Raw genomic sequence first — 15352 nt, 5'->3', positions numbered from 1 at the left:
AAAGTAAAATTGAGTGGTTAAAGTAAACATGGTACCATCTTATGAAACAGGAAGCAGTTGGGATTTTAAAAAATCCATTTTTTTACATTTGTAATTATCCAATGACACTATTAATGACACTACTGCAATTAGTGTCATTAATAATTGCATTAGTTAAAGTTGCAAGGCTTTGTTTCTTTGTTAACACTAATATTCGAATATTAATTGCTTGATTACTCTTTTCTACAGAACAATTCACTATTGTCTGATTTCTAAAAGACTTAGCCAAAGTGTTTCCTTCTGCTTGCAAGCATAGACTTCCACTGCCTCAAACTGTATGCAGAGAGGCACAATCACATACCAAGACCGACAGGTGAACAAATGTCTTTGCCTTGTACATTACAGGTGCATTGATAAACTTTGTCACTTCTTGCGGAGATGGAGGATTGGGACGGAAGGGCAGTCAACATTCTTTCGGCATGTATGGGGATCCTATTCTCAGGGCCTGTTTGACACAATTTATTTTTTCAAGAAAGAGCTGGTTGATTCTTTAACTCTTATTTAGCAGTAGCCAGTGCTATGTGCCTGGCTATCAGGTGGAGCCAGAAAGCCTCTACCAGATCTGGGTAGATGGGTAGCTTAGTAAGACTGGGAGAAAAGGTGAACAACAGGCAGTATATCAAAAAGGAAAAACTAAAAAGTTCATTGCTTTAGAGAACACTTTCTGCATTCCCTGCTCTCATCTCCTACTCCATTCCCTTGTTCTCTTCCATCGTTCCACATTTCAGAACTCATAAGTGCTTTGCAGTAGCCATCATCTCTGACCATGATGAATTTCTGACCATGATGACTGAAACTCAAGCAAATTGTTATCTTAGACTTCTGAGGAAGGTTGCTTCTATTTCCAAACTTTACAATTGTTGCACCATCCGCACGTCACAATATTAGAGAAGTCCATTCCAGAGTCAGTAGCACTGCACGGTATCCTTGCCTCATGTTAAATATGAGCAAATGCCACTCTGAAGACTGCCAAGCATTCTCCAAACTTTAAGAAAGTCCAAGCAGGAAGTGAACCTGCTTTGTGCGCACAAAGCATATTCTGTACTCCTGAAGTACAATATTTTAGATTTTGTTCCTTTAGAGTACATGAAATATAACTGAAAATATAGCCTGTGATGGACAGGATTACCACTGGAGGTTTAAAGTATTTATTGTAGTTTTGCATGCTTGTATAGAGGCACTATGGCAGGCATCCTCAAACCACAGCCCTCCAGCTGTTTGGGCCTCCAGCTCCCAAAAACCTCGTCAGCTTGTTCAATAATCAGGAATTCTGAGAGTTGGGGACCCACACAGCAGGAGGGCCACAGTTTGAAGATGTCTGCACTATGGAATGTTAAATGACAAAAACTGTGTGGTGTTTTACGATTACGAAAGTTCAAATCTTCAATTTTTGTCAGAAATTTTATCTTTCAGTTTGAAAGTTTATACACACACAATGGTGTACAAGGAACTACTAGAATTTAAATGGTTAGTGGTGTCACCGGTGTTTATAATTTCATGATTTGGCATATGACCACAATTGAAATCCATCCCAGAACTCCAGCAATACTGAGGTCTTATTGAAGTTCTCCCCTTCCCTCCTTTGATAACTAGAAATGATTTTCCTAGCATAAAAGTAAAAAAGACATGCAACCCGTATCATATTGGCTATCTTACAGAAAACATAAGAGCCTTTTCGGTCTTCTCGACAAAAGAACAATGCTATGTTGAGAGATGTCCAACTACATTTTTTTTGCTGTCAGCCCAAGTAAGCAGCAGAGCAAGCTATATGGGTTTTTGGATATATGTTAGTATTTGGATTTTCCAGGTCACTCCAGATAATTTCATGTGGTGTATCCAATTATTTGAATTCTGCTTAGAATAAAGCAAGCTCACCTCCCATCCTCACAAAGAATTTTTTGAAAAGCTCTGATCACAGCAGAGTGATCCATCCACAGATATGACTATGTTCTGCTCGAATTTATTCAACAAAAAAGAACAGTATTCAAATCACACTAAATTGTATTTACCTGAAATTCTCTGTTAAAAGAAGAACAGTCAATAAGTTTCTACTTTTGCCCAGAACATTTTAAAACAAACATTAGAATGTGATATTTAAAAGCAGGAGCTAATAATGACATTTACTTTGTAAATATAAGCTTGTGCAAAACCACAGTCAGCATGGTATGATGGTTTGAGTATTGAACAAGGATTCTCAGAGACCAAGGTTGGGATTTTTGCTTCACCATTGGGGACTTTGGGCAAATCACTCTCAGTCCCATTGAAAGGCAATGACAACTCTTCTCTGAAGAAATCTGTCAAAAGAAGGGGACGTTATCTCAAAGGTCTTGCATTTTTTAAAACCAAGAGTCCTGTCTCCTCACCAAATGCATATTAATACATGCTCAACAGTACTGTAATATAAAATGGAGAATGGATTCAGCCAGGTCTGCAAAATGGCCCCTGAATTGTTACCTGCTTCACAACTCAGATGTGCATCTCACTGTTTCATTTTGTTCAACATACAATTTATTCCACTGCAAGAAAAAGGTAAGAAATCCCATCTTATTGGACATAGGTGCACTTAATTAAATTAAGTTGCAATGGCAACCAAGAGGGATTCAACATTCACAATAATTCCTGTTATTAAACACAGAGCATATCCCACAACTAATGTTTCTACAAGTCACTGATGTATCCTGTTTTTCAGAACCATTTACACCTACACACATGCACACACAGAGAGACTGAAATGTCTCTAGAGGAAGCGGTACTTGTTCTACGTAGCACATTTATCACAATCACAAAGCTGTATGTATCGTTATAATTGCAGTTTGAAAGTGCATTGCATTAGGTTATATATAGGGGAGGTATAGGCATAAATCACTGGTAGTGTCCCTAAGTCAAATACAAACATATATTCAGTTAAGTATGTACTTTTCATATCTTTTCACTTCAGCAAGTCCAACAAAAGCACTGCCATAACTCAACTGAAGTACAGGTGGATAAAAATACGTTTTTCATACAGCATTACAACTAGAAGTTGGCCTTGACTTTTCTGCTTCATTTGCCATACTGGACACTAGTGAAGCATACTGCTAGCTATTCAGTACAAAGACCTTTTTGACATCTTTAAGGGGTCTCTCACAAGTTAAAGGGATTCATTTCAACCTGGCCTTCAGAAAATATGCACTTTCCTAACATCTGCAATAGTGAAATAGCATCAGATAATATGTAGAGAAACGGTTCTCCAATGTAAATCTCGCTTTTAAAATGTCTTGCAAACTTGAAGATTTTTCTCGAAGGTTCTGCATTTTAGTTCAATTAAATACTAATAACTTGCTTTTTGGTAACACTTATTACTTGCTCCGAGCATTAGAGAATAGGCTACAAAATGAAATGTTAGGATTAGGATGTGAAGAAACTCAATAATAAAAATACCAAAAGTGTCTTGTTGTGCAAGGTCAGGGCAAACATATACCTGGAGGCTTTTAAGTCCAGCTCCTGCTTTATATCATCATTGAATTTGGGAGATGGGGGGGGGGGGGGGGGAGAGAGAATCAAAGCCATGTGTCACTCATAGAGAACTTAGCAGCTTGAACATTTCCAAATGCATTCTAAAATAAAAGTGAGAATTAAATATATTAGTATTGCTGAAATATTTTTTTCCTTTGTAACTAACATCCACACCTGAAACTTCACCGCATGGTGGTCTGTCTTATCTCCAATATGGACACTTCTGATAATCTGAGCAATAGAAGAAAGTATTGTTTTGTTTAGATACAGCTGTGGATATGATGTGTGTAACTAACCGTTCAGTCAAAAAAATTCTGTGTGCGTTTGATGATTTGAGTACACAACGGCATTCATTTTCTGAGTCAAATAAAAATGGTGATTTTAATTTATTCCTGCTGCCTTCAATAACTCACAACTATGTATTTTTAAATATTTCCAGCCTATAAAAATTACTAATTTTTGCCACTTGTGTTTATCTGCCTATAGACTTTGATTTGGATAAATTAAGCTCTCAAGTGTTCCTTTCTTTATGAAACTCTGCATGTTGTACACTTCAACACAAATAAATGACTTCTACCATTAGAGGTTTAAATAATGTAATGTATTTCATGCTCAGCCTGAAGCGGGATTCCAATGAAGTTGCTAATGCACGTAATGATTAAGTGTAACTCAAATACTAACTGTGTTGTTGAAAACATGACAGGCAATAATTTGGTCTATTATATTCTGCCATTTAATTGCCTAGTACAGACATTCTCTGACACGTTATGAAGCAATGATTTACAATTATTCAAGCTGCAAAGGTCAGAAAGTGACATTATAATCATCTACACAGAGATCCTTCTAATGCACAAAAATAGGTAATACTACACAAAAAATAGTTTTGCCTAAGTTTCAACTTTCTATTCAAAGATTCATCTAGCTATAGAACAAACAGCTCAACTGCAGATCCACTAAGACAAGTGTGAAAGCAAAAAGTACATAATCTTCCTTTTATCCTAATGAAAGATTTAAGAATGGATTTTCTTTGTTCTCAGAGCCCAGAGTAAGCATAAGGAGTTTTTAAGTTAATGTTTTGTTGAAATCACTACTCGTGTTCAAATAATTGTTTATTTTAAAAGTACATTTAATTGTTTTATGAAACAAAAGGGATCCCTCTTGGAATAATAATAACAACAACAACAACAACAACAACAACAACAACAATAGTAAGAGCAATATAGACAACTTTGGTTTGTAAATGTTTGTAGATTACAACCTTTCTGCAAAAGATCTTTAAGCCATCAAAACAACCCACTACTTTCAAGAACCTTACTTTAACATTATATCCTTCAATTTATTTCACATTTATTATTAAAACTGAGTATGACTCTTTGAAATAATAACTTCCTATTATAGAAGACGCATTGATCAATGCACTGGCAATATAGCCAGCCTCTAACTTCAAATGAAGTTTCAAAGTAGTTCTCTGAATATTGCGTGGGTTGAAACACAGACTTACTCAAACACTGAGAAACACCAAAAGATGGGAAAGTGTATAGAGTAAATGACATTTTGAAAATTCTCCAGAGGTGATATTTCAACAGAAAGATATGAAGGTATTGCAAGAAAGCATAAAAATAACATATAGACTAAGTTTCAATGATTATCATTTCTGGACACATAAAAATTTTCTCACACCTAATTCCTCCAGCAGTAATTTGTTTTTTATGTATTTGTTTATTTATTTATACATGACATTGCAAGCAGAGAAATAGGAAAGGGAAGTAAATTACTCTAGTTGTTAAGTTTATCTCTGTACGTTCCATACCCAAAGCAAAGTCAAGGCAAAACTAGATGAATTTTTAAATTATAAGTTGCCCATAAATTCTGCTTAAAATCTGAAGTGCTGAACAATTCATTTTTCATGTACCTGAGGCATAAAATCTCAAAACTGCAGGCTAAGCCTTTTCTGTGCATTCCTCTGTGCAGGTTTTTAAAACAGAACTAAATGCTAGGAAACCAGTTAGATTTGCTAATCGTAGTGTCGTGAACAACTTCATAGCCCGGCTTCTGAAAATTAAATTTAAATAGGTAGCAGTTGGGTACTCACTGAAAACAGAACCCTTCTAAAATAAGGGATGCATTTCCCGTTCGTGAACATAATGCAAAGAAAGACAATCACCACACATCTGCCGATAAGGAAATGAGTAGCAGACGGTTTATTTCAAATGCTGAAAGATTAGTAGCTTCCAATTTCTATGGCAGTGCATTTCTACTGTGCAGCTGGAAAAAATTAAACTGAGATTTGAAACAATAAAAAGAACATGCAAAAACACTGCTGCTTTTCACCCCCTCATCTTACGTTGACTACACAACACAAGAGATAAAGTACATAAAATCTTTGTGTTCATTTTTACCACTTAAATTTGCATTAATTTACACGCACATTTTGCTTTCAGGTTCATAACAGAACTGTACTCCTGATCAATCAAATAATGTCCTGCATTCATATTCGTTCCAAGCCTTGTACTGACATTTCGTCTTTTAAAAAAATATCCAAACAGGTTGTGTGGCAAATGGAAAACCAATTCAACCTTCTATCTAATGAAAAAGTGCACTCTTGGAAATCTAAAAGTCACAGGACAGGATCTTAACTACTCAAGAAAAGAAAACACAGTGCAGGACCTTCTGTTTGTGACAACATTACCAAGTTAATGGTCCTGAAAGATCACTTCACCTTTTAAAACATGATTTTTTAAAAAGGTAAATTTATAGCAATTAAAGCTAATGAAGAAATGCCGCATGAGCTGCTTATGTTCAGGAACTAATAGGTCCACTGAGCATTTCCAAGATTATTTAGCTATCAATGATAATGAATTGACATTGTCAGTGGTGTTAATGTACCAACGTTCCGATTGTCATTAATCTGAGGGCCAATCCTAGCAATTTTGTGTTTCTACAGTGTCCCCCCCCCCCCCCATATATAGTGGCCTATTTTTTTGTTAATGACAGAAACATAGGATACATAGCAGAAACACAGTAGAAAAGGAGAACGTTCCCTTCTCCCTCCCCCCCCCCCAACTGCCTCCTTCACACCCACACAAACACACAATTCACATTGAAACATTCTTTATTTGGTAAACCGTTCCAAGTGCTATGAACAATCAATGTCCATTTGAGGTTTGTCGAAATATATGAAGATGTGAAGATCCTTGCATATCTCTCTTTGGTTCAGTAGTTTCCATATAACCTATCTACATATTAACATAATAATTTATTATTATATTCTTTGTTTCTAAGAAGCTGTTGACTGCAAAAGGCACACTAATTTCAGTACCTCCAACAGAAAACAGACACATATATATGTTCATTTTTGATGCTGGTCATCAACCATAATTACACACACACACATATATATAGCACCCACGATTTTTGAGATGTTTATCCAGGGAGAGTGTTCCTTCGAATTGAGAAAATACAGTATTATATAATGTTGCACAAAAATAGGAAGAACATGGCACTCATGTAGAGTGTGAAAAGTCCCATATTTAAGTATGGAGTAACTGTTAAGGTAATGAAATCAGTATCTTCTAAAGTATAAGCAAACTATTTTGCTCTTGCCAATTATCAGAACATGTTAACTGTAAATATTACATTTACAACGCAAAAAACTGTAAATTTGGCTCCCTCACTCTCACGCAAGCTACATTAAAGTACTCCAAGCCAAGTCTAAGTTTCTCAGAGAAGTCTGAAAATCGCCACTTAGCACTTCCCAAAAAACAGAGTTTTTATAAAGTCAAGAAAGTCTTATGCCAAAACTTTTTAAAAGGCTGCTACCAAAATATAAGTATTTTCTGTTAATGGCCAAGCAAATAGTACTCTGTTGATTTACAGTGGAAAACTTTCATAAACCACAACCACTCTTTTTCAAAGTTGTATGGACACCAATTCTCTGGTTTTCCTTTCAATGACTTTATCTTACCAGTCTAACATAAACATTGTATGTGTGAGTGAAAAACTTTCTAATTTATTTTTTGAATATGACACCCATTTGCTCTGTAAAAGAGTTTAATTGCAACCTTTGACAAAGCAAGACTAGTTGGAACACATCTCTAGCCATCTACCTTACCATCCCAATGCACATTACATTTATCCAACCGTTAGATTCTAAGTGATCCAGTGCTGTACTATGTGCTAACTACCAGGCCTTCACAGCAATTTAATCTGTTTTGAAGAAAGCGTTTTTATGTGATGCATATATTAGCTAATTCTTTTAGCATAATAACATTAAAATACACTCTTAATAGAAGCACAGTACTAAAACCCATCTCTGAATGTACTGTGATGTACCATATATGCCGTGGCATTTTAAAACCTTTTAAACATTTCTGCTAAATTAATTAGCTTTGCATTAAAGAGTCTCAGAGTCTCCCTATTAAATGCAATACATTTGAAGGACAATTAAACATTACGAATGGCCCTTTTGACAAAATAACCGTTAGGAAAGAAAGGAAAACAGAGGGTTTCGTAAGGTAAAAACAGATATGTAAGATGCCTTTGCTTTTTTAAGTTTATCTCTGGTGTATGGCAGTATATTAAATCCTTACAAGTTTCTTTTCTTGGATCTCCTGCAGTACAAATGCCTTACAGGAGTCCATAATTTGTTCACTGAGCTAGAACTACAACAAGCTATAGCACAAATACATGTATGGGAACATATACACAAAACGCACGCCAAATTAAAGTCTGTATTATTATTATTTTATACCTTTAAAAGGGAATTTACAGTTCTCCCTGGCAATGTGAATGAGCATCCTATAATTTAGTCAATTTACAGATTACAGGTTCAAATTGACCTTGTAGCCCATAAAATTGCTCATCTGCAGCACCGGATTAGAAGCAGGAGAAGAATGTCATAACTGTATTTAAGGAATTTACCATAACAATGGGAAGGAGGATATGCATGCATAATTTTAGCCTCTCTTCCTCACATCCCCATTTTGAATGCTGAAACAATGCATCGCCTGTACTCCTCTCCCGTTAACCAAGGGAGGAACTGTTTCAATTTACTCACCCACAGACGTGACACTTGTATTCCCTCATCCCAAGGTGCCTCTTGACATGGTTTCTGGCATCTCCTAGCTGAGCTGTTGCAAAGTGGCAAATCTTGCACTTGAACGGCTTTGATCCTAAGTAAAATTTAGCATAAAGATAAGGAGTTGAATTAGAATATTATATTACCCTTGGATAAAGAAATCACAGTTTGTGGGGGAAATAAAAGGTGGGTGTGGAAACCACTATCCCATATTTAACCTGTTTAAGAATCTTGCCTAGCCCCAAATAGAAAAGAAATAAAAAAATCTACTGCATACATTCATAACTCCGGGGATACCGTTAGGGTATGTGCCACATAATTTCTCATTAAAGATACTTTCCCAAAGTTCAAACACAAAAGTTTATTCAGCGAGTATTAAGTGGGTTTTCATTAATGAGCACTCACTTATTATAGAAACAGTATTGATAATTAGAAGATTAGACACCAGGGGAACTTTAAAATGAGGCCATAGAACTTATTCCACTGATTTGCCCATTATAAAATTGTTGGGACTTGAAAGATAACCCAGGAGCCAGCTCTGGTTCACTTCAATGGGACTCATATTGTAAAAGTTTCTTCTTAACTGTGTAAAGTTTCAGTCTCCCTTTCAAGTTGTAAATGTTAGGGTAAAACTGTTCCTTTGTTTTTGCTCAGATAAGTCTTTGACCAAAAAGACCTTAAATGGACAACTTGCTTTCAATGGGTGAAATTCAATACTATGCTAGCATACTTTGACTAGTATAATAGGATTTTCCCCTCTCTTCTCCCCTAAAGCTCTCTGTATCACCCATCAATGTGTTCCAGAAGATTTCCCAATGATCTAGAGCACACTGTGGAAATGTAGGAATTCAGGCCCCTTTCCACTAGTGGGACAAATTCTATCAATGGAAAAAGAAAAGTCTGAGAATGTACTGATCTAAAGTTTTGTCATTTGCAAAAGCTTTCAATGGCATACATACTATGTAATTAATTCATTCATTATTTAATGTGTATGCTACCTTTTCCCCAACACAGTACCCCAGGCAGTTTACAAGTTAAAATCAAACACAGTTGAAACACTGGAAAACATAGTATGTTAATAGTAAATTAATATTTTAGCATGCTTGTATATTTAGTTGCTTTTAAGCATACCTCAGTTTTAAGTTATGCAAATTGGTAGTTAGATAATATCTGCACTTCTGCCTAAAGCCTACAATGCATCTAAATGATAAAATAATGCAATTTGACACCACTTTAACTGCCATGGTTCAATACTATGGGATCATTGGAGTTGTAGTTTGGTGAGGCATCCACACTTTTGGAAGAGAATGCTAAAGACCTTATGAAACTGTAACTCTCATGATTCCATAGCATAAAGCAATGGCAGTTAAAGTGGTGTCCAACTGCATTAATTCTACAGCATCAACAAACTACACATCCCGGGATTCTATAGAATAACATTGAGCTATGGCAGTTAAGAAGGTGTAAAACTTCATTAATTCTACAGTGTAGATCAGGGGTCCTCAAACTAAGGCCCAGGGGCTGGATACAGCCCTCCAAGGTCATTTACCCAGCCCTCGCTCAGGGTCAACCTAAGTCTGAAACGACTTGAAAGCACACAACAACAATAATCCTATCTCATCACCCAAAAGTAGTCCCACACTTCCCATTGAAATACTAATAATTTTATATTTGTAAAAATTGTTTTTCATTTTAATTATTGTATTGTGTTTAAGTGGGTTTTGCACTACAAATAAGATATGTGCAGTGTGCATAGGAATTCATTCTTTTTTTTTTCATATTATAATTCGGCCCTCCAACAGTTTGAGGGACTGTGACCTGGCCCTCTGTTTAAAAAGTCTGAAGACAACTGGTGTAGATGCAACCTGCATTTCATGTTATAAGTCCCACAAGGTCCTACTGACAACTGTTCCTCTGGTTAAAAATGAATGTTTCTTGCTGTATCCAGCATTTCATGAATAAGGCCATTATATTTTTAATCATGGCTATTGTCATGTGTGTATGTCTGTGTGTAGTTTAATGTACAACACTGGTGAATATTCTGCATAAAATAATAGCTCCTGCCTATATTCTATGGTAAGGTAGCATGTGGGACTATACCAAGTGATAGAATTATACCTCACATGTTTTTCTTTTAATCGGTGTGAGCAATATATTTGAGAAATTACTTATTTTTCCCTGTGCTCTTCTGTCTGATAAGAAAACATGTTAGAACTGATATTTCAGGTCTGTCTCTTTCGTTCAAGGGGGTGGGAGGGGGAGAACCATACAGAAAGAATGATTCATGATCTTTCTGTTGCAGTGACAAGCAGTGTATGAATATACACTGAATAAAATATTACACCTTTATGACTGTTTTATGGCTGGGGATTTATGATTATTCTGAAAACTAGAAGTATTGACATTTTGGCTATTATTTATTTCAAGAACAAACTTTAACTGCCTAGAACAGACCAAAGAATTATAGGATCCCCCCCCCCCCCCGATGCTTACACGCACACACACAGAGAGCATTTTCCTCTTTGGAATATAATCAGGACAAGAAAATTCCACATTGTAACCGAAGATGACTTTCCAGTCACATTGAGCCAATTATATCATCACAAATGTGCAGTCATTAAACCTGGCAGGTGTCAATACTAGGATACTTAAGTGGCAGCGCATCATTTTAAAACTATCCTATGACCCTTTCCAACTTTTATAAGACCAGCAGATCTCTATACCTATAAATCTCAGAATTGCAGTTAAGAGTAAGTGCAATATGCTTGCAGATACTTCATATTATGTTTGGGATATGTTTTGTGAAGAACTTCTTCCAATATAGTTAAGCATAATATGAAATATGGGATCTTTAATAAATATACATAAAAGAGCTCGGATAAGAAAAATGTTACAGTACATCATACTTGATCAATGAACCTTTCTGCTGTGCCCTTGACTGTAGAACATCTTCAACAAAGACTTTGTTTAAATTGAGGATCTCAGTAAAAAAAAATTTAGAGTCTTAAATTTCAATTTAATTCCCAAAAGCTGACGAAAAATGAAGCATTTAATTTTAATCTTCCAACCGAAATAAAAAAGTCAACAGTACTAAGCACAGGCAGACAAGGTTGAATATTTCACAGTTCAATGACAATGAAACCAGATTTCTTAATACTTCTATTTCAACTGTTAGAAGTAGATGTAAAATATATTTAGCACCTGAATGGTTATATCTAGTCAGCTTTATATGCTTAAATGTCAAAAGCAGGTTGAGACTGCAGCTAACAGCAATCACATTCTATCAATCAAACTGGAAAATTCCAGTTTATTTAAATTATCCTGATAAAACTGAATTAACCATTAATTTGGTGGCATCCCATATCAACATGGCATTCTATAAAGGGACCTATGAAAATAAAATAAATTTGAGTAAAGTCAATCTACCTTCACATTAAATATTAAGTGTTGAAGTTGACATTCTGATTCACCAGTTTAAAGACTAATGATGCAATATAGAACGCCAAGACTATGAACATCTATGGCAAAGCATTGTATTTGTTCTTGTATGTCTTCAAATTGTTTCCGACTTATGGTTACCCTAAGGCAAACCAATTACTGAGTTTTTTTCGCAAGGTTTATTTAGAGTGTTTACTTTTGCCTTCCTCTGAGAACTCGGAGAGTGTGATTAGTTCATGGTCACCCAGTGGGTTTCATGGTCAAGTGGGATTCAAACCCTGGCTTACCAAATCATACCCTGGCTTACCAAATCATAGTTGCTCAAGCAACTATACCACGCTGGCTGCCATATTTGTATTTCCACTGTCTATTTCTATTGAATTCAATAAAAGTTAAACTATTGTGTATATTTGGCCCCATATTCTTTGACTTTTTTTTCACCAACAGGCTGTACAGTAACCTTGTTTCTCCTCAGTTATTACTAGTGATCCATGGCCCCTATTTACTTTCATTTTTCCTTGCTGAAGAAACATTGTGTCTATTCATTTCAATGTATTTAACCCCAAATGTTAGATTTACAGCACTTAGAAATTTGGGACCAACTTTTATGACACAAGAAGTTATACCTGTATTTTTGCTTTTATTCTGCAGCAAAGAAATTGTTAGTTATTAAGGAGTACGCATGGTTCATTTCTCATATGCTGGCTGGGGCCTTAACATTTCTAAAATATGCTCTATATAACAAAAATTATTTCAGCAAAAGTTCACTTTGATATGCAGCTTGTCAGTTTAGAAACAGCACAGATTTGAGCTACGGCAGAAGGTGAACAGTTGGCATGGACCAAGCTACAAACCACTCGTATGAGCATCGCCATTACATGCATTCAAATTTCCTAAACAATATCTTCCTTTTTAACTTCTCTCAACCATTCATCTGTGTCTAGTCTAACCCTAATCCTAACCCTAACCCAATCTCTTCTTTGCCCATTTCTCATTATTGCCATGTTGTCTTACTTACTTACACTACAAGCCCCTTGTGAAATGATCACTTGGCTCCTCAGTTTATACAGCATAAACAAGATAATACTTGCTATATCATATATTCATATCAATGCTTAATATTCATCTCAATTGCATTTCCTGCTTAGAGCCAGTAAAAAAACTGAATCCCACCAGGTACAAACTGTAACATTTTTTTTTAAAAAAACTACATTGGTTTTCTCTTTTTCTTTTAACTTGATATAGCTACGGCATTAAATTCCACTTCCATACTTTTCCAATGGAAATGAAGATCAGTTTTGACTTTTTCCTGACTAATATTCAGCTTGATATCCAAAGCTTTAAAAGAGAGGTGTGAAAAGTATGGTTCCAAATATCCCAATGCCACTACTGATTTTGTTATCAATTTCACTTCAAGACTCCATTTTTCATTTATATAAATACATTTGCACTTCTTGGGAACACTGACTAAGCTTCTGAGATCACAAATGTACGCAAATGACTTGAAAAGAGGCACTAAACTGCAATGGTGACACAATGAAGGAGTGGCCAACTAATTCATGGAAAGTCCCATCTTAGTTTTAAGGACTTCTTGTGAAATAAGTAACTGTTTTTAACCCTTATCCATAGCATAAAGGAGCACTAATGGTCCAATGAATACATATTCACAATGCAAAACTTGGATGCCATCACTCCATTTCAGAGTGTATTGTTGATATCATTGTATGCCATCAAATCATTTCTGACTTATGGCAATCCTAAAACAAACCTACTCCAGAGTTTTCTTGGCAAGATTTGTTCAGAGGAAACATTTGTTTTCCTCTAAAACTGAAATATGTAACTGGTGAGTTTCCATAGCCAATTAGGGATGTGAACCCATGTGTCCAGAGTTGTGGTCCAACACATAAAACACTATATCACATTGACTCTCCCAATGAGAGAGAGAGGTATCTACCTTTCACATAATTCCGGATATTGTTTTGATATATTTTTTTTTGATAATATGTAATTGTTCCCCAAACTGGTGCATATTCATGAGGTTTCAAACAACAACTCCAACTGCTCCATATAACAGAATCAGAGGGAAAGAATCATGGGAACTAGAGTAAAAAAACACTGACTTAGAGAAGACTGATATAATCAATCAGCACAGCATGCACCAATAAGAAACAGCATGAGAGGGATCAGGCAATATAGTAAATGAAATAGAAGCCAAAAGGGATTTCTTTTTGAAGTGGATTCCTTTCAAATAACCTTAGCAACACAGAAACTATCTCCCCTTAGCAATATCCCATGACATTTGGATAGTTGTTTAATTAACAGAATTATGTGGGCCAATTTCATGGGTGCTTCCCACCAGGCAATTGACCTGTCCACATAGTCTGATATACAGAAGTAATCATAATCAAGTGAAACTTCATTGGATGGATAGGAGCTGAAACTAGATCAGCTCCTATCCACCGAGCTTAACACAAGAAGAGTTCCTATATAAAAGGAGACAGATATTTGAAAGTCAAATTCTAACTCAGTGGTTGCTCTATAAACTCTAAAACAGAGAAAATCAAAGGTAGGGAAGACCTCTATAAGCAATTTCTTCTCCTGGTTCTAAATTGTTTCTTACACAGCTCTAGTTCTAAGCCACCAATAGAACATGATCGATTTTAAAATAAGCATTTAACTCAGAATGCCACTTATCATTTGGCATCCTGGAGTCTTAACTCAACATTTTCTTTCTCTTTTCTGAAAAGAAGTTTGTTTTTTTTCAAAATGTCCCTACCGTATGCTAAAATTGAAATATAATCATGTTCTGGGGAAAATTAGCATTTTACAAAATGTGCTTAAGATATTGAAATGAGTAGGCTTTGTTGATCATTCAGAAAATGTCTTCTCCACAAGGGATTTCCTGGCACCACATAGTCTTGTCGATTACCTTAAAACAACTTGGATGTAAAAACCTAAAAACCATAGATTAAGCAGACAAATATTTAAGCATTGATTTTCATCAGATTAGTATCTCTAGCCTAAATCCATCTGTGGCTCCTGAAAAAAATTCACAAGCAGGTAAGTACAGTACAAAAATAGGAGACTATGATTTCAGAATTCTTGTTATTTAAACATAAAGGACATGTTTGAATTGGGAGATGAAAAGTCTTCCACCTCTAATATTTATTTTCCATTTTCACTTCTCAATGTGTGATTGACTTGCTTATTATGCAAACCTCTCTGAAACTGTGTGAGAAATCTTGGAATGAGTGCAAGGAAAACTTTTATTTTCTGCACTCTAGGTCCACCACGACCAGAAGT

General features: G+C 35.6%; 1 protein-coding gene across 1 annotated transcript in view; it reads right to left on the bottom strand.

The window, feature by feature from the left end:
* The window catches only part of ZNF407 (zinc finger protein 407), a 400216-nt gene that overhangs the window by 342724 nt on the left and 42140 nt on the right, over positions 1-15352 (bottom strand). The window contains exon 3 of the mRNA XM_060774974.2: positions 8591-8705. Within this exon, the coding sequence (XP_060630957.2) occupies positions 8591-8705 (115 nt within the window). The remainder of the gene's footprint in view (positions 1-8590; positions 8706-15352) is intronic.

This window comes from Anolis sagrei, chromosome 4 (assembly GCF_037176765.1).
Source record: "Anolis sagrei isolate rAnoSag1 chromosome 4, rAnoSag1.mat, whole genome shotgun sequence".
Taxonomy (NCBI): domain Eukaryota; kingdom Metazoa; phylum Chordata; class Lepidosauria; order Squamata; family Dactyloidae; genus Anolis; species Anolis sagrei.
This window is presented reverse-complemented; position numbering and strand designations above follow the sequence as displayed.